Source organism: Haliotis cracherodii, unplaced genomic scaffold (assembly GCF_022045235.1).
Source record: "Haliotis cracherodii isolate W230 unplaced genomic scaffold, xgHalCrac1.p SCAF_2, whole genome shotgun sequence".
Taxonomy (NCBI): Eukaryota; Metazoa; Mollusca; class Gastropoda; order Lepetellida; family Haliotidae; genus Haliotis; species Haliotis cracherodii.
The window spans coordinates 52,632,528-52,655,786 of NW_027266275.1; the positions used below are offsets into that span (position 1 = coordinate 52,632,528).

General features: G+C 39.4%; 1 protein-coding gene across 1 annotated transcript in view; it reads right to left on the reverse strand.

The window, feature by feature from the left end:
• Positions 1-23,259, reverse strand: part of LOC139468218 (cadherin-87A-like) — a 53,682-nt gene that overhangs the window by 9,963 nt on the left and 20,460 nt on the right. The window contains exons 17-34 of the mRNA XM_071250038.1: positions 22,680-22,819; positions 22,255-22,324; positions 21,276-21,348; positions 20,535-20,713; positions 20,205-20,331; positions 19,270-19,412; positions 18,393-18,537; positions 16,044-16,247; positions 15,500-15,657; positions 12,941-13,090; positions 11,751-11,873; positions 10,644-10,833; positions 5,680-5,903; positions 4,283-4,477; positions 3,368-3,475; positions 1,581-1,707; positions 1,202-1,465; positions 307-551 (exon numbers count right to left, since the gene is read on the reverse strand). Coding sequence (XP_071106139.1) covers positions 307-551; positions 1,202-1,465; positions 1,581-1,707; positions 3,368-3,475; positions 4,283-4,477; positions 5,680-5,903; positions 10,644-10,833; positions 11,751-11,873; positions 12,941-13,090; positions 15,500-15,657; positions 16,044-16,247; positions 18,393-18,537; positions 19,270-19,412; positions 20,205-20,331; positions 20,535-20,713; positions 21,276-21,348; positions 22,255-22,324; positions 22,680-22,819 — 2,865 coding nt within the window. The remainder of the gene's footprint in view (positions 1-306; positions 552-1,201; positions 1,466-1,580; positions 1,708-3,367; positions 3,476-4,282; positions 4,478-5,679; positions 5,904-10,643; positions 10,834-11,750; positions 11,874-12,940; positions 13,091-15,499; positions 15,658-16,043; positions 16,248-18,392; positions 18,538-19,269; positions 19,413-20,204; positions 20,332-20,534; positions 20,714-21,275; positions 21,349-22,254; positions 22,325-22,679; positions 22,820-23,259) is intronic.

Below are 23,259 nucleotides of genomic sequence, written 5' to 3' on the forward strand. Positions count from 1 at the left end.
CGGCGGTCTGTAAATAGTAGAGTCTGGACCAGACAATCCAGTGATTGACATCATAAGCATCGATCCACGCATCCCGTTAGTTGCCTCTTACGACAAGCATGGGTCGCTGAAGACCTATTCTCTACCTAGATCTTCACAGGTCTCAAGACAATGAAAACGATAGAACAATTGTCATGAACTAGCCACTCCGACGAATAAAAAAGTGCAATGCTCAAGTAGAATTCCTGAATAAAATTGCACCGAGATCCTTGGCCTGTGGGTAATATAAGGTATAAGTAGAATCACATAGATCCATGGTATACTGACATATGTTGTAGCTGTAGAAAGCAGCAGGCTGTCAGACGCTTGTATTGTGAGCGAGTAAATCCTTGTGGTCACTTCGTTTAAGAGGCGCTTATTGGCCACTCTCCCGATCATGTCGACAGTGAAGAAACCACCGTCGTCGTTGCCGCCGATGATGCTGTAGGTGATGGCAGCGGACCCCGCAGCGTCCACATCTGTTGCTGTCACTTGGACAATACGCTGATCATAGGGGGCATTCAAAGAGATAACTGAAAACAAAGATGTGGTTGAACAAAATTTACAAATTGACAGCTAATTTAAGGTTTTAAGCAGACACCTAGATGTAATGTTTCTTCTAGTAAATAAACAGAAATGACACAAGGGATTTATATATATTGATTATTTGACATCGTACTCCAGCAACCTCAGCTTCCTACATACACAGCTTTTAGATAACCCGAATAAAAGGTAACAAGCAACTTTTTTTATAAGGTAAGAATATATTTTCTATGTCTTTTTACGTGCTTTAACGATGTGAATTGTTACAGTTGTTTGTTTGTTGTTTGTTTCAATACCGCACTTAGCAATATTTCAGCTATATGATGGCGGTCTGTAAATAATCAATTATGGACCAGACAATCCAGTGATTGATATCATAAGCATGCTCCATGTAATTGGGATGCGAAGACATGCATCAACCAATTCAGCGAGCCTGACCGCCCGATCCCGTTAGTCGCCTCTTACGACAGCAAAGGTTGCTTAAGACCTATTCTAACCTAAATCTGCTAGGGCGGAATTGTATCAATAATGCTTTGAAACAGACTAGCTGCATCTTAAAGCAACCGTTTGAGGTGAAACACGTAAACAATAATATGCATTGATGACAAAAGTAGAAAACAAAGATTATAAATGGGCTTACATCCGAAGTAGTGGTTGTTGGCTGCATCAAGGCTGTTAAATCCCACAAACACTGGCGCGTTGTCATTGACATCACGCAACGTCACCCTGACCGTGATAATGCTGGTGTCGATGGCGTTACGATTTGTTATTAGGAAGTAGTCGTTGTCCGCATTGGTTGCCCTGATGTCGAAAGAGTAGGTACTTCTTATCTCACGATCTACTGCCTGGCTGAGCCGTATAACCCCTGTATCTCTATCAACCGCGAACTTTCCATCACCTCCAGCTGAAAAGACAAATGTCGCAAACCCGAATTAACTCTCTCTCTCTCTCTCTCTCTCTCTCTCTCTCTCTCTCTCTCTCTCTCTCTCTCTCTCTCTCTCTCTCTCTCTCTCTCTCACCAACAATGTAGTAGTAGATGGTAGTGTACAATTCCGAGTCGTCATCGGTTGCCTTCACACTTCCGATGGCTGCGCCTACGGTGGTATTCTCCCACAACAAGATGTCCATAGGGATTGTTTTCCCATTCTGTAAACATAAATGGAGATTTTACACACTTATAAACAATACTGCACATATGTTATATCTACTCTGTCCATTAAAGGCACCTGTCTTCATTTCAACTAATACTACTGTGTCTATTGTCCATTGAGTACACGTGTCTGTATTTCAACTAATATTACTGTGTCTATCGTCCAATGAATACACCTGTCTGTATTTCAATTAATATTACTGTGTCTATTGTCCATTGAGTACACCTGTCTTCATTTCAACTAATATTACTGTGTCTACCGTCCATTGAGTACACGTGTCTTCATTTCAACTAATATTACTGTGTTTACCGTCCATTGAGGACACTCGTCTTTATTTCAACTAATATTACTGTGTCTATCGTCCATTGAGTACACGTGTTTGTATTTCAACTAATATTACTGTGTCTACTGTCCATTGAGTACACGTGTCTTCATTTCAACTAATATTACTGTGTTTACCGTCCATTGAGGACACTTGTCTTTATTTCAACTAATACTACTGTGTCTATCGTCCATTGGGTACACGTGTCTTCATTTCAACTAATATTACTGTGTCTATCGTCCAATGAATACACCTGTCTGTATTTCAACTAATATTACTGTGTCTATCGTCCAATGAATACACCTTTCAGTATTTCAACTAATATTACTGTGTTAATCGTCCAATGAATACACCTGTCTGTATTTCAATTAATATTACTGTGTCCATCGTCCATTGGGTACACGTGTCTTCATTTCAACTAATATTACTGTGTTTACCGTCCATTGAGTACACGTGTCTTCATTTCAACTAATATTACTGTGTCTACCGTCCATTGGGTACACGTGTCTTCATTTCAACTAATATAACTGTGTCTATCGTCCATTGGGTACACGTGTCTTTCTTTCAACTAATATTACTGTGTCCATCGTCCATTGAGTACAGTTGTCTATTTTCAACTGATATTACTGTGTCTTTTGTCCATTGAGTACACGTGTGTTTATTTCAACTGATATAACTGTGTCTATCGTCCATTGAGGACACTTGTCTTTATTTCAACTAATATTACTGTGTCTATCGTCCATTGTGTACACTTGTCTTTATTTCTACTAATATTACTGTGTTTATCGTCCAATGAATACACCTGTCTGTATTTCAATTAATATTACTGTGTCCATCGTCCATTGGGTACACGTGTCTTCATTTCAACTAATATTACTGTGTCTACCGTCCATTGGGTACACGTGTCTTCATTTCAACTAATATTACTGTGTCTATCGTCCATTGTGTACACGTGTCTTTATTTCAACTAATATTACTGTGTCTATTGTCCATTGAGTACACTTGTCTTTCTTTCAACTAATATTACTGTGTCTATTGTCCATTGAGTACACGTGTGTTTATTTCAACTGATATTACTGTGTCTATCGTCCAGTGATTACACGTGTTTGTATTTCAACTGATATTACTGTGTCCATCGTCCATTGAGTACAGTTGTCTTTTTTCAACTAATATTACTGTGTCTACCGTCCATTGAGTACACGTGTCTGTATTTCAACTTATATTACTGTGTCTAACGTCCAATGAGTACACTTGTCTTTATTCAACTAATATTACTGTGTCTATTGTCCAGTACATATGTCTTTATTTCAACTGAAATCACTGAGCCACTTGCACTCATTTCAAATTCGGGGATGTTGTCATTGACGTCAATGATTTTCACGTAGAGATGGCGCTCTGACCTCAGCGACAAGACTCCCATGTCCTTAGCGATCAGATGAAGCTGAGGAAAGACAGAATAATAACTGTAGTCATTTACACCATAATGGTAACAAAGGATATCGATTGAATTAAAATATTGAAAAAATAACAAATGATCTTTTCTTTTCTTTTTTTTTCTCCATAACTATATGGAGGAACATAACCTTCCCGACTGCTAAATGGTACCCGATGATATGGACTGAGAAGAGATAAATTATGAATATCATCAAACATGTATTTCGAGAAAATGAATTAATTTGCATAACATCTTTGCTGCAGAAAGAAGACTGCAGTAACGGCCAAACAGGATTGTGTTATACATCCTCTCACTTATTTTTGAGGACCCGTGAAGATCTGGGATTGATTTCCTCTTCAGGAACCCATGCTTGTCGGAAGAGGCGACTAACGGGATCCAGTGGTCAGGCTCGCTAATTTAATACTTACGGGACCGAAGGTCAATGTGAACTTGTCATACTTGTGCATTGTTCGTCCATTACTTTAAAGTTTTTCACCGAAACGGTTGCTTTAACATGTATCTCGTCTGTTTCAAAGCAATTTGAAGCAATTCCATCCTTGCAGATCTAGGTCTTAAGCAACCTATGCTTGTCGTAAGAGGCGACCATTAGGATCGGGTGGTCAGACTCGCTAACTTGATTGATGCATGTCATCATTCACAGACCGCCGTCACATAGCTGGAATATTGATGACTGCGGCGTTAAACAGCAAATAGACTTATTTTTGAGGGATTAAACTGTTAGGATTTCCCAATACATTTGGTCCCGTGATGAAATGTCTTGAATACCCATCCTTCAGTTATAAAGAAACATACCGTGTATCGCTCTACTGTTTCGCGGTCATATATTATCTCTGCTCTGATGACCCCAGTGACTCGATTGATGCTGAACTCCCCTGTGTTGGAGACAGTGGTGTTGCCGTCTTGAAAGTAGTATTCCACGATGCCGTTACGGCCGCTGTTGTTATCGTCTGCGTTTGCGTCAAATACTAGCATACCAAGGTACTGGCTCTGTGATGGTAAAATGAACAGAAAGTTATTGTAAAGACACCTTTGACGTTTGATGATTACAAACTCGTTAGCGTGAACATTAATCCACTCTACGGCATCTTGAAACACAATTTTACATTAGTCGTTCAATTTGAGGAATAAATGAGTGAATGAAAGAGGCTTACCTCCGCTTTAAACAGTATTTCTGTCATGACACGGCAATCACATACACATACACACACGCCCACACACTTCTCCACACATATTTTCTCCACAATGAAATACACGAGCTTCGTTTGGCATTTCAGCTCTGCATTATGTTTCATCACTATATTATAGAGTGTCTGCACTGACCTCCAATACAGATAATGACATGTTATTATAGAGTGTCTGCACTGACCTCCAATACAGATAATGACATGTTTTTATAGAGGGTCTGCACTGACCTCCAATACAGATAATCACATGTTATTATAGAGTGTCTGCACTGACCTCCAATACAGATAATGACATGTTATTATAGCGGGTCTGCACTGACCTCCAATACAGATAATGACATGTTATTATAGAGGGTCTGCACTGACCTCCAATACAGATAATGACATGTTATTATAGAGGGTCTGCACTGACCTCCAATACAGATAATCACATGTTATTATAGAGGGTCTGCACTGACCTCAATACAGATAATGACATGTTATTATAGAGGGCCTGCACTGACCTCCAATACAGATATTGACATGTTACTCTAGAGGGTCTGCACTGACCTCCAATACATAAATTGCCTTGTATTATAGAGGGTCTGCACTGACCTCAATACAGATAATGACATGTTATTATAGAGAGTCTGCACTGACCTCCAATACATAAATTGCCTTGTATTATAGAGGGTCTGCACTGACCTCCAATACAGATATTGACATGTTACTCTAGAGGGTCTGCACTGACATCCAATACATAAATTGTCTTGCATTATAGAGGGTCTGCACTGACTTCCAATACAGATATTGACATGTTACTCTAGTGGGTCTGCACTGACTTACAATACAGATATTGACATGTTATTCTAGAGGGTCTACACTGACCTCCTATACAGATATTGACATGTTATTCTAGAGGGTCTACAGTGACCTCCAATACATAAATTGTCTTGTTATTCTAGAGGGTCTGCACTGACCCCCAATACATATATTGCCTTGTTATTCTAGAGGGTCTACACTGACCTCCAGTACTTCTATTGTCATGTTGTCATTAGGTGGGATCGTCCACACGGGTGGAGAGTTGAGGGACTCCACCACAGTGATGACGATGCGGGAATATCCCTTCAAGCCATCTGGACCGCCGTTCCGGTCAGTGGCGCTCACGTTGAAGGCGTATATTCCAATGCGTCCACGAAGGCTCCTTTCAACGAGGATTTGTCCAGACTGGGGACTCACACTGAAGAGGCCTGCAATAATGATGAGTCTACGTATGTTGTGTTTATTAAATGGAAGGAAACATGTTATGTTCGCTCACGCACAGCTGGTTAATAGACATTAAGGCAGCGAGCTGTCAGAAATCAAAATGAACACATGTAGTACACTCCCGTGTCTTAAAGAAGAGGCATAACATAGTAAATCTGCTGTAGTCGTCAACTCGAGAAATGACAAGACAGTAGTGACTGTTGTAGGTTTTACTCTTGGCAATATTCGAGCAATATCTAGGTGGCTGATTAAGGCCATCGCCATATCGTCCTGAGAAATCCACGATACAGGAATATTGTGATACACGAAATAGCGATAACACGCAACGACATGGTGATAACACCACAAGACATGGCGATAACACGACACGACATGGCGATAACACGACACGACATGGCGATATGGTAACGTGATATGGCGACATTGCGTTATGGCGAAATTGCTCGGTTGCTATTTGTGAAATAAGTACACTGAACCGCAAAAGAAACGTCACCATGGATAGATATATGAGAAACCTTTGTCCAAACACTGTAAACATACTTTGAGAGATATTGAAAAGATGAAACTTGGCAAAACTGATCATCAAGGTTTCAAGTTGTCATTTAAATATTTGGGTAATTTTTGTGAAAGTTTCTAAATTTTAACATTACCTTGTCCGGAAAAATGAAATTTGATGATAAAAAAACAAAGCAGATGACAGCGTATAACAAGGATATAATAATTAATAAAGATCATCTAAAATTCTACCAACTTGGTTAGTATATATACATCTATGGATTCGAATTGCCATCCTGAGGTTTTGCCTCCCATATTCATGATTTTGTTTAGGTTGGTTTTATTCTGTGCTGAGAAGGGTCAATATCAGCACTGAATACAGGAGATTAAACGGACTTATACAATTTGTATAACACACTGACATAATAAAACAGTGAACACTAAAAGTTCTCAGTTTTCTTAAAAAGTGAAGACGTGATTGACACTTATTGTAAACAGTTTCCGTATTTCGTGAAAATGTCAGTTTGTTGTCGATGATAGTTTCCAGACTCTTTTGCAAACTCCCTCGTATCTCTAGTGTTTTGTTTTTATTTCTCCCTTCGAAAATCTATTACAAGTTGTCCCAGGTCTGTCATGTGATGTACCATGCTTTTTGCTCAGACAACAAACACTTACTTTGTGTGCTAATTGCGTGAGTGGCGGGTGCTGCAGACATAGCAGGACATATACTTGCCCTTTTTGCAATTGTCCGATTGCGATCAATGCGCAAATGTGTTATGGAACCCCGACCACAAAGCCAGGTTCTGAGAGTTTTAGTTACTATGGCAACGGAATGGAGGGCCTCTGAATTGAAACACTTATTTGTTTAGATTTTTAGGGTCAGGGGCTGACCTAGAATAAGCAGACGTCATTTTGTAAGGTCACATTTTTTATTGGTTGTCAGCTGCATATTATCTGAAAAAGAATCCGTTCTCTTGTTTCCAAAATCTTATGTTTTGGGATGATTGTAATTAAAAGTATAAGTTTAATTTGAATGATGGGTTTTGGTTATTGGAGTGACAACGAACATAACAGAGTGTACTCTTATCATAAACGGTTTTGCGGTCTATTGAGACTTACTATGTGTTTGGTTATCGCTCCATAACCTAAAACACCATTCAAATTTAGCCTTAAGTCTTAGAAATTACTTCACAATGGAACAACACACGGCTGGGTTGTGTGCGGCTTTTCTTTACTCCAGGAAAAGACTGTTGTAGTATTGTTTGCATTGTGCAAGGATTGTCGACCATATGGCAGATATAGATTTGACGCCAAACATATGCCGGTTCGAATTGTAATTGATTATCGTAAATGTATTATGCAGTTTTATGTGAATATACACGGTTATATGTTATACAAGGTTATACAAACACACAGAAAAAGTAGATAAACTGATTCACCTTAGAGTCACAAGTGCGACCTTCGAGAGTGTCGTCATTCAGTACATAGCGACACACAAAACAATGATCACACACAAACAAAGTCCCACTAAACAATGATACACAAACTCACACCAAATACATACTCTGATACATACATACACGGATACATACACTCACACCACATACATACTCTGATACATACATACACTGATACATACACTCACACCACATACATACACTGATACATACACTCACACCACATACATACACTGATACATACACTCACACCACATACATACACTGATACATACACACACCAGATAAATACAATGATACATACACTCACACCACATACATACACTGATACATACACACACCAGATACATACAATGATAAATAAAATCACACCACATACATACACTGATACATACACACACCAGATACATACAATGATACATACACTCACACCATATACATACACTGATACATACACACACCAGATACATACACTGATACATACATAAATCACATACATACACTGATACATACACTCACACCACATACATACACTGATACATACACACACCAGATACATACACTGATACATACATAAACCACATACATACACTGATACATACATACACCACATACATACACTGATACATACATACACATTACATACATACACTGATACATACACTCACATCACATACATACACTGATACATACACACACCAGATACATACAATGATACATACACTCACACCACATACATACACTGATACATACATACACCACATACATACACTGATACATACACACACCACATACATACACTGATACATACATAAACCACATACATACACTGATAAATACATACACATTACATACATACACTGATACATACACTCACATCACATACATACACTGATACATACACACACCAGATACATACAATGATACATACACTCACACCACATACATACACTGATACATACATACACCACATACATACACTGATACATACATACATACATACACATCACATACATACACTGATACATACATACATACATACACACCACATACATACACTGATACATACATACACCACATACATACAAATGATACATATGGACTTTTGAAAAAGCATTACAACAACTGCAGGGCCCTGAAACGTTTGCAACCATAACTGTGAAAGAAATGGAAGTCCGTTAAGCATGGAGCGGCTGCTGGAATTGACACGACCCCTAATAAACACATCATGTATTGGAGAACTTGACTGTTTCATGCCTTTCTACCTTTTATACATACCCCCTTCGATCTAAAGAGAGGTGTTATTGTAACCTTATACAAAGGGGGTAACAAACCCGTCCAAGTCCAAACAGCTATGAAGCCATCACGTTGCTTCCAACAGTGTAAAAGTTGTTTGAGAGGGTATTGCTCAGTCGTCTCGAAAGGTTAACTCAACTCGCTCCCTTGCTGAATTGATTTGTACTTGATTCAGCAATGATGTCAGTTCTTCTTCGTGAATGTGTTTACTGTGCACGTGAGACAATAGCATAATATTTTTTCCCTGCCTTCTGGATGCAGAAAAAGCGTTTGATTGTGTATCTCATTCAGGACTCTTCTTAAATGTTATGCCCATTGGGATTAGGCCATGGTATGTCCATGTATGTGATATATGATTTTGTTTGTTTGTTGTTTAACGCCGCACTCAGAAATACTACAGCTATATGACGGCGGTCTGTAAATAATCTGGACCAGTGACTGACATCATGAGCATCGACCCACGCAATTGGGATACGATGACATGCATTAACCAAGTCAGCGAGCCTGACCACCCGATCCCGTTAGTCGCCTCTTACGACAAACATAATCGCTTTTTACGGCAAGCATAATCGCCTTTTACGGCAAGCATTGGTTGCTGAAGACCTATTCTACCCCGGATCTTCACGGGTTGTGTGTGGATATGAAGAGCTGAACAAGTGCTATTAAAGCAAATGGTTTCCAAGGTTACAAGGAACAACGTGGTGTTTTATCGCCATAGATGTATCAAATCAAATCTACATTGATGGACTACTACAAAAGTCTAGCACCTCACAGGGCTATGATTCATGATCTGAACTGTTCCGCCCTGACACAAGCAAATGGCACCACTTTCAGCAAGTCTCGACCAGATTTATGATGGCCTGTCATGAATATAGATGTAAATGGTGCTTTCGATACAGTGCCAGTAAACACAAAATATTTGTCTTTAACGAGACTACGTCACAAAACACATCACATGATTCACATCACACAGACAGTCACACACATACATGAGCCATTGTGTTACGCCATGTCGTGTAGTGTTATCGCTATTTCGTTTTCGTGTCGCGATATCGCAATATCGTGTCGTACTGCCGTTTGTCGCGATGTCGCGTGTAAATATCGATATCATAATGATAAATATCACAGTGGAGGACTCCAAGCATGGGCTTCATACACTGTATCCAGGTCGGGAGGCCAAACCAGGTCTTTGGCGAGACGATCGAACGCTTTACCCACTAGGCTACCATCTCCTGGACTGGACAGTAGGCCCGATCAGACATGTGTTTCTTTGGACGTTGTTTGTCCTCGTCCTCATCTAAATCTTTGACAAATTTGAAGATACCAACTATACTCTGAGCTGCCGTCATTTTCGATATAGAAAGAATTATGTGAATATTAATACGAGCGAGGTTTCTCTGATAGGGTACTTTTGAGTTAGTGATAATGAGAGTCAACTGTCTATACAAATATGGATCTGTCCTGTTGTTTACCTACCCCCTGTGTCCCCCGAGCCGGCCACCTTCCGAAACACAATCTGTGCGTTGATACCGTAGTCCCTGTCTGTAGCAAACACCTGCAGGATCGGGGCACCTATGTCTATAGACTCGATGATCTCGGCTGACAGGTCTTCGTTACTGATGAAGATTGGCCAGTTGTCGTTGACGTCCAACAGTGTCACGTAGACCTTCAAAAATCAGACAAACTGTGAGATACAGATAATGTAGTCCATGGAAGCAATGAGAGACGTCATACAACGGTGGTTAGGTATTAAAATCAGAGAAAGTGTCAAAACCCACGAAAAAGGGGATGGTGCTCAGAAAGATCCGAACAAAGGATCCTAGAACCTAAAATCCCCAAATCTGTGTTTGGGTGAGTTTAGACGCTCGACCACACATTTAAACATAACTGACAGTTTTATTCATTGTGACAAACCCGTCGAAGAATATAGAGCCGTAGCAACTATCAATATCACTTGACGTTGACTGCCCACAATAACAATATATGGATAGACAAATGGGGTTTAGCACCTGTTCAAACATAGAGCAAGTATTTTGTTTCTAATCATTTGAAAGAGGATTTACCTTCAGGATTAGATCTGCTTTCCAGAAAAACGATTAACTAACTACCTTCGTGATCATGGCAAATAACGCTTCGTACAGCAAATGTGGACTGTGTGTAGTATTCACGTTCCCGTGAATTCAGCTTCACGTGGTGTGCAGTATTCAGATTTTCGTGTGTGGGGTATTAGCTTGGCGTGTTTATACTTTTAACGTTCACGTGTGTGCAATACTAGTATTCAGGTTCACGTGTGTGCAGTGTTCAGATTCACGTTTCTGTAGTATTCAGCTTGACGTGTTTATAGTATTCACGTTCCCGTGAATTCAGCTTCACGTGTGTGTGCAGTATTCAGATTCACGTGTGTGGAGTATAAGCTTGGCGTGTTTATACTATTAACGTTCACGTGTGTGCAATACTAGTATTCAGGTTCACGTGTGTGCAGTATTCAGATTCACGTTTCTGTAGTATTCAGCTTGACGTGTTTATAGTATTCACGTTCACGTGTGTGTTGTATTCAGCTTAACGTATGTAGTATTCACGTACCGGGACACTGTACCGCCTGCGGACAGTCTCATCACTGGGGCTGTCATACACATTAACACGTGTAGGTATTATAGGTTCCACCTCACGATCCAGCTGAACCCCGGGAGCCAATACCATCACACCCTGTAATATAATAACACAATACACAGTCACACGTGTAGCTATGACAGGTGCAACCTCACCATCCAGCTGAACAACTGGAGCCATGGGCAGCACACAATACACAGTCACACGTGTAGCTATGACAGGTGCAACCTCACCATCCAGCTGAACAACTGGAGCCATGGGCAGCACACAATACACAGTCACACGTGCAGCTATGACAGGTGCAACCTCACCATCCAGCTGAACTATTGGAGCCATGGGCAGCACACAATACACAGTCACACGTGTAGCTATGACAGGTGCAACCTCACCATCCAGCTGAACAACTGGAGCCATTGGCAGCACACAATACACAGTCACACGTGCAGCTATGACAGGTGCAACCTCACCATCCAGCTGAACAACTGGAGCCATTGGCAGCACACAATACACAGTCACACGTGTAGCTATGACAGGTGCAGCCTCACCATCCAGCTGAACAACTGGAGCCATTGGCAGCACACAATACACAGTCACACGTGTAACTATGACAGGTGCCACCTCACCATTCAGCTGAACAATTGGTTTGCATGTTGGTTTCATAGTACCACCATACCATGTTAATATTTTGAGATTACACCTTTTACTTCTCACAATGTACCCATGTAAGTGAATAGAACCCGGGCCTTCTGCCTAACGAGCGAACGCTTTAACGCTTTATTTGGCTACCCCTACGCCCCAGGAAAGTATGAGCACAGACACACATATATGTAAAACATTTACATATGATGAGGGAGCGAGTAATGACTAAACGCCATTTTTAGCAGTTTTTAAATTTAATTGCGGCAAGACAGCTTAATATCGGACGAAAGCCGTTGCCGTTTTCTGAGCAAATCTTGAATTCGAATCCTCGAAACCACCAGATACTGGAAACTAAGGGACGTAACTCTTACACTTAGTTACGTCCACTTTGGAATTACTCAACAATTCTGAGAAATCAAACCCGCACTAAACGGAAATAAAAGTAAAACCTGTATAACCAAGAATATAATTCCTCCTCGAATTTCTCTTTCCTCAACATTGCTGATTAAAATATAGGCACTCACCGAGTAGGGGTCGATGGTGAACCTGGTGACGTCTTTCGGCAGCTCGAACCTGATTTCACCATAGTCTCCCTTGTCCATGTCCGAGGCGAACACCTGGAGCAGGCTGGTCCCCCCGGTGGAGTTTTCCGGGATATTCACTTGGTAGGTGTTCTGTATACACACGTACAGGAAACTACGTCGTGACCGAGTGCTATGTGTGACGGGTTCGGGTGACGTTCCACAAAGACACCCTTCTTAACATAACGACTACTGAACATCTTTCTTTGTGTATCTGAGCTAGCTCGTATCATTGCAATAACTTTATCGAACAGGCCCGTTCCAATATGTGTTCTTAGTGCTACAACGATCCTCACTTGCTTCAACTATAATTTACGACGTTCAGGGCGTCTCTACTCCGTTTTATTTCTTATTTCCAATGTTTTCTGAGTGGGGGTCTGTCAGTCGGAAAAAGTGAAAAGGGGAAAAATAGTTTCCTTATTGCAGAGTACCTATTGTACTATATTTGACAATTTAAGCATGGTGGACTATTGAGAGCAAGCTGAACCCAAAAATCGAAATTTGAACACATTGTTGAGAATGATGTATTTTTTTAGGAAGGCACGTGACGCTAAAAAAGAAACTATCACCTTAATTATATGTCATGTTGTAATTATATAATGTAAAATACATTCTTACCATTGGCCTATTTCAAGTAATAAAACACAGGTTCGAATCGGTTCTAAAATCTCTTAATTTTAAAATAAATATGTAATCTTCTGACATGCAGTTTCGGATAAAACGGAACCGGATACTACAATGCAAATTTACGAACAAGGGATTTTTTTCCCGCAGGTTTACGTCTGGATAGTTTCTTAAATATGTTTTTTGTATTTATCAATTAAAATAACAGATGGGCCTGATACAGGATACGATATTGTAAATTTACGAACAAAGGTAAACTTTCTACACATGTTTAAATCGAGCGTTTCTAAAATATATATTTTTTGTATGAAATTAGAATGAAAGACGGACCTGATCTAGTAAAGTTAAAATTTTACAACAAAGAAATGTAAAATATCCTTTCCTTATTGAAGGAATATTCATATTTTAAAAGCATTCGTACAATAAATTCCTACAATATTTACATTTATATATATCTCATAGATATCACGCAAATTCCAGAACTATTTAATATTATAAGCATTGATTAAACTGAGATGTCTTTAAACAAATATGAATCAAAATGTTTTGGATCTTCTTGAAATAAGGAGTAGATCGAAGCACACACTGGTGTTTATTCTTAACAGTGGTAACTGCCCGATATGTTTTAGCTACCGAAAGGTTTATATGTATTTTTATGATGTATGAAATGACAAAATATACGTACGAATACATGGAACCACTGTTACCAAATTGGTTCAATGCGTATAGGTTGATGAAAGGAAGCTTGAACAGGCAGTGTTGGTTGGAGCCTAGCGTTTTGTAGTACAAAGACACTTAACTCTCTTATCGCTAGGAGAAGCACCGAGGGTTGTAGTCAGGGGTTTTTAAAAGTGGGAGTAATTTATGTCTACTTTAACGACAAACGTTGCATCAACTCCGAACTTAACAAGTAACAGAGAAGCCCATCTGTGTGATTGCTACTGTCGCAGGTTTTCATGCCAGGTACTTTATCAAACATCCCAGCTCCCCGCTTTGCATAGTAACTATAGTTGAGGCGAACACAGAAATAACAATAGCAAAGAGCTGCTTCCATTCCAAGTTTCAACAGTTCATTTTAAGAACGCATACTGTTATGTATATATATACGTAAATGGTTTTCAAGCCATTGTGAAACTTAATACTTTTTCAAGAAGCAGCATAAAAATACAGATGGACGGCAATAATTCAGGATAAATAATTGTATTCTTTCGGCAGGAGTGAAATTTGCAGGCGGTGGAAGATGAGGAACACAAATAAGCAGTACTGTGGATAGGAGCCCAAGGCCCATTCCGTAAAACAGCAAAACTCACATACTTAATGTAACATAAATGTAATTCCCACACTATAACAAACGACTTGCGACACGCGAAGCGCTGAGAAGGCTTTGTGAAACGATCAATGATCTTATATCCATAGATATATGCTTTCTCAGTAACTGTGGCCGTATCATACACATGTATATGTTTACGTAGTAAGATATGATGGTATGATAGTAAAGTATATCGTCGCTTCATCAATGTTTCAGCTCTGTGTCTATTGAAGTCAAGAAACTACAGAGTTTACGTAGTAAGATATGCTGGTATGATAGTAAAGTATAACGTCGCTTCAAGAAACCACAGACTTTACGTAATTATCTACATGCGATCAAACGTGATCGTAATCACGGAACTAATTATATCATAAAAATATATCTCGTGTACGAAATGGAATGGAAAATATTGTTGTCATCAAGGATGGGAGATGTTTATAACAAATGTGACATTAGATTAAACTCAGCACGAGAACAACCAATTCCTTCCACCAAGCACAACAGTTCTGTATCAATTGCTACAGAGGGAGGGACTGAGGGAGGGAGGAAGCGAGCGAGTTGAAACTCACCTGGCTTGGTATAGGGCTGTTGTCGTTTGTGTTGATGATGTTGATGAACACCTGTGCTGTGCCAGTGCGCTGAGGCTGGCCATTGTCAATGGCCCGGACCGTGAACTGTGTCCGTTCGATTCTTTCGTAGTCAATTCTACTCCGTACAATCAGTACACCTAATGGATATTGATTAATCGGCAATATATTAAAAAACACCCTGCTGTGAGATGCACGATACCGTATACCCATAACTTAAAGTTTCAGGTACCCATTTAAAACTTTTTGTAATAAAACCTTTTACAATAGCAATATTTTACATTGGAGAATTTATAACAAACTTAGGGTAAAGCTTAAGGAAACATTATTAATTTCATATTTTGGGGATTTCATTTCTTTTATAATGTCCAAGAAACACACACACAACTACCCAGAGAACCAAAACAAAACAAATCGACGAACCATGTCTTCTGAAGGGACACGAGTTGCCAGAACTTGACAATTCGTACTCCTCAATTGAAGACAAGAGCTACAGTATTTGGATCGGCAAAATCGCACAAATCACCTGTTTCCGAAATGATGCTGAACAGGTTCTGGTCCCTCTCGACGATGTCGTACTGCTTGATGGCGTCGTCGGCGTCCTGTGCCACAAGGGCAACGACAAAGGTGCCAATGGGTTGCTCCTCTTCCACAGAAAGATCATACCTGGACCGCTGAAACGCTGGGGACTGGTCGTTATATTCCTTGATTCGAATAATCAGTATACCAGCTGTAAGAGGATAATAATAATAATCATAATCATAATAATAATAATAATAATAACAATATAAAAAAATGATAATAACGATATATGAGGGATGCAGTGATTTGAAAGGCCATTATATATTTCATATCAAAAGACACCAGGGTGAGATTCTCCAACATCATTCTTCCAACTTTTTTAGTTTGTAGACAGTAAAAAAAGCAATGTCTTAAGTCTAAATCGTACTGATAACAGCTTCAGTAGCCATTAGTGATGTCGCTTGATCTCACCCAAGCGATATCTATTGTGAGAGCCATATATCTCCTTTTCCCCTGTCAAGAGATGAGAGAAACATTATTATTCACGAGACATATGGCATAACCTATTTATTATATACTTTTTGTGTAGGTACTGGAAAATTAAATTATTTCATTACAAATGTAAAACCTTGAATCGAAATTCTCCCTACCTATCACACAGGGACGGTTCACCACCCCTTGTATTTGCAATTAAGAAAATAGTTTCGTGTTTGCAAAATCTTAAAAAAGTACAAATTCTTTATCATAAATTTAGATAATTATGATTATATACAAAATCAACTTTAACAAAATATATATTGAAAACTGGGAGAACGCTGTTGAAAGCAAAAGAATACACGCTGGTCAAGTTACAAAAATGGCGTTTTGCGAAACGATCAGTCTCGATTGACGAGTTAAATGAGAATTTGCTTTGTCAATGTGGAACTCACGTAAACAGGACGTCAACAGTTAGACACTTTCCATAAAGGGAGACTATTTAATGAGAGGTAACTCTTGTATGACAATAGTTCCGTCAAAGCGTTATGTTCACTGCAGTGAAATATCAAGTGTTATATTCACTGCAGTGAAATATCAAGTGTTATGTTCAGTGCAATGTTATGTCACACTGAAGTATATAATAAAAGTATTTATCTGTTAAACTTTGGAATGTCTATGTACATGTTTATATTTATCTATATGACAGTTATTTGAATACCACTTCTATTTTGCTAAGTATGTTTATTAAACTATTCTGTACAATGTATGATGTAATTTATATAGGGGAGAGATATTCATATCGGGTTAACCTTGTTTATAAATCCCCATCCAATATACATATGATTGTAGAAATATATATACTGTTTAACTTATATAGTTCAAAATACAAATGCATTGCCTCTTCAACATTCTACGCTATAATATTTTCTGTTAATGTTTCTCAATAAAAACATTACAAATTGGAATTTACATCTCTGAGTCCAAAGTCATGTATACATGCCATACCGGTACACACTACCTGACATGAGCGTTTGAAGTTGTCATGTATGCCTACATTTTTTAAGTTTGGGATAACCCCCAAACCTTCTCGCGCCTCACAAGAAGATTGGACTATATGGTCCCCAGTGAGCTGACAATAAGTGCACGCTGATCCATTGGTAATATGAAGCTCTTTGAACATGCTTAACAATTATAGACTTGATAGAAAAAATATCAAATCAAATCGAACATCCCCCCACAAGTCACAAATTCTGCTCCTGGAAGAAAAATGGCTTTATACATAATTTACCCTTCAGAATTTAAGGGTTACTTCGAACGACAAACATAATAGAACTTGCTTCTACGATGTTTTTATAACAAACGAATTGAACATTTTTTTACATTCATTGTGTTCCTTGCATCCTGGTATTTAGATACAGTAGATGCGTTGTTAATAATAACATCCATTTCCAATTGCGTTTTCTTTTACAGAAATGTTAGGCTTCCAAACCAGGTAACCATCTTCCCAACTCAAACGTGAGATCATCTCGGCCAGAAAGTCAAGGATTGACGGATTTATTGCTAGGCCAAACAACAACACGTTGGTTAATCTTGACAAAAGCTCCATAGTCCTTGTCATAAGAGACAATAACACATTATATTGCACTACTCTTACAACACCTAATTGGTGATGAGTGAGTGAGTGAGTGAGATGGGTTTAACGCTTATTATACCATCCATGTTACAGCGGGAGATACCAAGAAGGAGTTTCAAAGATTGTAGCCGTATCGGGAATCGAACCCGCGCATGATGATGACCTTTTAAATCTAACGCTTACCCACCGCCCACGAAGACATTTCTAGAAACAAAGAGGTTTAGGGCATAACGGTAAACTCACGTGTTCCAATCTGTGGTCCCGTAGTTGGCGTTTGAGAAACGTCGGTGACGGTCATGTTGTATGTGATAACCGAGGTGCGGTCACGGTCTAAACGTTGAGCATTTACGCGCACTACACCGGAAGTGGAGTCCAATTGAAACAAATTCTGCAAGTTAAACAGTGTGGTCAAATGCTCGCTGAAAATCAGCAGGACGAGTAATCTGCACCTATAGTCACTACTAATATATATACACGCACGCACGCACGCACGCACGCACGCATTCAAACACACACACACACACACACACACATGCACGCACGTCGATATATGAATGCACGCGACGTCAACTTGTTTGAGTGGGGTTCCTATGTTAAAAAGCTGCGTCATGGTATCTCACTGGGCTAGCAACCATCCAAAACATTTTCAGGAATGTACATACATATATAAAGAAAACAAAAAGGTTTGAGTGAGCAATGTGAATGTACATACGTTTCTCTATTTCTTTTCTTTCCTTTCTGTCATTTAATTTATTAACTGTGAATAAGCATACATGTAAATCTATGGGAGAGGGCGTTCTAAGTTGTGATAACTTTTGCCCAATCCTTTTCATGAGAATAAAATACGTTTAAACTAAAAAAAGAAAGAACTGGGCTAGCACTATACACTCAGAATAACAGCAGCCCAACACGCATGTGCAGACATGTTGCTACATAAGGAATAATGTCTGCTGGAATTGCTGCTTGCCACAGAAAACACTTCTTACTTTGGTCCTCATAAAAAATATAAGAACAAAAAAAATTATTTTTCACATTGGGCGGCAGGTATTAATCAATTTGTTTTGTTGGTTAATATAGGAGAAAGAGACAAACCATGAGAAGAGCGTAGTGTACAAATCACCTTGAAGGCATAGTCATTGGGATCAACGTTTACTCCATCTGGTGAAATTGCTTTAATTTCTTCAACCAGTTCAAAACTCAGCTTTGCATCTTCGTCCGGATCTTTTGCAAGGATGGTTGTGACATACTCTCCCTTCTGAGCATCTGTATGTACAGGAGAGGTGAAGTGAAACATTACATTATACAGTAGAAAAACAAATGGACGTGTTGGCTGCAACTGTATGTACAGGAGAGGTGAGGTGAAACATTACATTATACAGTAGAAAAACAAATGGGTGTGTTGGCTGCAATTGTATGTACAGGAGAGGTGAGGTGAAACATTACATTATACAGTAGAAAAACAAATGGGTGTGTTGGCTGCAATTGTATGTACAGGAGAGGTGAGGTGAAACATTACATTATACAGTAGAAAAACAAATGGGCGTGTTGGCTGCAACTGTATGTACAGGAGAGGTGAGGTGAAACATTACATTATACAGTAGAAAAACAAATGGGTGTGTTGGCTGCAATTGTATGTACAGGAGAGGTGAGGTGAAACATTACATTATACAGTAGAAAAACAAATGGGTGTGTTGGCTGCAACTGTATGTACGTACTGACAAAGTAAAACACTGAACCACATAAATATATGTCACGAGCAGAAAACAACTGGGGCGTGTTTGCTGCAACTGTATGTACGAACTGACAAAGTAAAAACACTGAACCATATATATATGTCACTAGCAGAAAAACAACTGGGGCGTGTTGGCTGCAGTTGTATGTATGTTTGTGTGTGTGAGAAAGAGAGAGAGCATGTGTGTGTGTGTGTGTGCGTGCGTGCGTGTGTGAGTGTGCCGCACGCATGCCAGTAAGTTAAATTCACTGACGCTTTCACCTGAACCTTTCGAGACGTGCTGCGGAAAGTCAATATGTCTTGCATGTGAAACACATACTTACTCTCACTGATTTCTGCGAATTGCACCAATGATATAAAGTAAGGTAGTTTGTTGTTCTGGTCGATGATGCTGATTGTCACTGTGGTTGTCCCCGTCTTTTGAGGATTTCCCCCGTCGCGTGCTAGTACCTTTACAGACAAAACGTACCTTTGTTAAGCATCACCTGTTTTGTATTAAACATATGTTATTGCCATAGATGGCGTTTCTTCAGATAAACCGAAAAAACCCGCGATGTTACAAAGGCCATGTGCATGTAAGGTCTGAGCATAGATTATGCGATATTTTTTATCATAAAATACTAAATGTGTAAGAGAAATGGGGCTTGTCTTACTCTGAGAATGTACTCCTTCTGTACGTCGTAGTCAAAGGCGGCATTTGTAGCGGTGTGAATAGTGCCGTTGTACATGACAAACCTGCCCTGGGAACCCTCTTCGATGTTGTACTCAACTTGGCCGTTTTCGGACAGACTCGAGTCTTGGTCCGTAGCCTCTACTGTGATCACAGACACATCTGCCAATACACGGTAGAAGAATGAATGTGTGAGCTGGCCTGAACACCTCTTTGAACAGTAAGTCAGGAAGTGACAGCTTAAAATAGGGGGAAGCCAAAATATAAATCGCCTCAGACGATCACTACTTGTGAACGCAACAGCATTGCCGTGGGTGCTGACAAACCATACTCGGGACGGAACTGGAGTTAGAACTTTCGATCAGCGGATCCTGGCACAGTCAAGAGACACAACACTGCACAACGAATTGTACAGACTTCGACGACCACCCGTGTCGATAAAGAATAAGTATGGTTTTAGCTATGCTGTGACTCTTGGTGTGCACTCTTTGGTTTCATAGCGATGAGTCATATCAAGGCATATCATCTTAATGTGGAAGAAAAGCCAGAAGTGATGAAGGGTTCAGACGCTTACCACTTTCGTGAAACCCACGAGCACGGGTATAGCACTGACAATCCTAAAAAAACATAGGTTTCAGGCACGTCTACCAAGTCAAATGTGCCCCTTTCACGGTCATAAGAACACGTTAATCTGTAGCATGCAGACAGCAGTGTCGTTACTTACCTCCCTTTGTCTCTTCTCGTATAGCCGTAAAGTACATGGGTAGGATAAACTTCGGGGGGAAATTATTCTGGTCCTGAAATACACCGAACATGCAATAAACTTACAAGTGGATACTTCTCTATCTAAATGGCCTGCTATTACCAGAAGGACAAACTGCATATGTGATGTTATTACATCCTGCCGTAATACATTATCAATTTCAAAAGTTTTATCTGAAAAACATGAAATCAATCGTCGTGGGCGACGTTTCCGACACACAAAAAATGTTCTAAATGGAGATGTCAGCTGTATTGTGCTTCTTTCCATCTAACTAAGAGTTGGAACATGTTTCCCCAGTGAAAAATACTTGGATATTTGGCTTTTCTTGTAAAATGACATATTTATATCATCGAATGACCTGTCAAAATGGATATGTTTGTGGCACGAGCCATGTCATGTCATTCTTTCAGAACACACAAAACTATATGCAAATGTTTAAAAGTTATGTATTTTCTTACTGATCTTCATGATTTTACTGAGAGAAACATGTTATTGAGGCAGGTTGAAATTAGTTAGGGCATATACACCCTGTGCGAAGCTGCCCGCTTCATATTGCTAATGCCGAGCACTGTCCGACTTATACGCTTGCTTTGAGCTGGAAAACAAACTATAAGTGGTCCAGAATGTTGGTTTATTAGACGTTAAGTCCTCTCTTTTGGCTCATTCATGTGTATTTCACGCATAAGGGTATGTGATTATTGTTTTGCCTACTGTACTGACTCCAAGGCTTTTACCTTGGCCTCAAAAAGAAAGTGTGCAGTATGCAGTGATGTTTTTTTCGACAGTGCTTTATACTATATATAATTTCCAAATAACTACTAGGCAAAGTTGTTTGAGATTTCATATAAATTATGCAGGAGGCCATTTTGTCATCACTAAATACATAACACATTATTTATATTTTGTTGCAAGTCCGTGCATCTAAAGATGTATCACTTACAATGACGTTGATTCTGACGTCCGTTGTCACTGTGTTTACGGTGTCGTTTGCCAACACAATAAGGTTGAACCTACAATGAATACATGGTTCACAGAAACAACAACAAACATAAATATAAAACAGGGTATTCACCAAGAAAAAACGTTTTATTCCATGGAGTAAATTGTTTCAAATGTAAAAAATTGAAAATAATATTTATTAAAAACTTCCGAGGTATATATTTGTTCTTGTCACTGGTGTGTTCCGTATGACTTCAACCTCTGGCATGCTCAAGAACTTTCTTGAAATGATGCTTCAAGCGATTTGATTGTATACGGTTATGTTTGCATGTTACAATAAAGTGGAAGCTTTTCCGGGTCTACTCTGACGTGTAAATAATCAATCAGTTACCATATTCTCACAATTCATTTAGGAATCAAACTCACCATCCTTGATCGCCTGGAGTGAATCGTCTGAAAATCGTCTCTTTGGCAGATATTAGCCCCGTGTCCGGGTGGATTCCCCAGTACTGTGATCCCGGGGACAGGGTGTAGCTTATTTTCCCTACAGTATCTGTATCTTCAGCCTGAGAGATAAACCACAGTTGACAGACGGAACTGATCTGCCACATGCCTAAAGTACAATTTTTACGTAGCTCTCACAAAGTATACTTACTGTTTACAAAAGCCGCACGTTGTCGTAAATGCTTACTGACCGCTGTTCTAGAATAGTAATACTCAAAACGTATGGTTAATAGACTTTGACGGCTGTGATTCTGGCAATTTTACTTCGGTTGGATTTAACACCTCTTGGAAGTGACTTTCTATTCTAATATCAGATGTCCGTTTAATGCGGGGAATTATGTTTGTGAAAAAACGAGGATGAATACAGACAAAAATAAGATATTACTTTTGGGTAATGCCTCCCTTTAAATAAATAGGAACGACAAAACCCTTTCCACATTTATAAAAAATATCTACCAAAAGCTGAGTCGATTATGCGATTCCGACTGTATTCATCAGCATG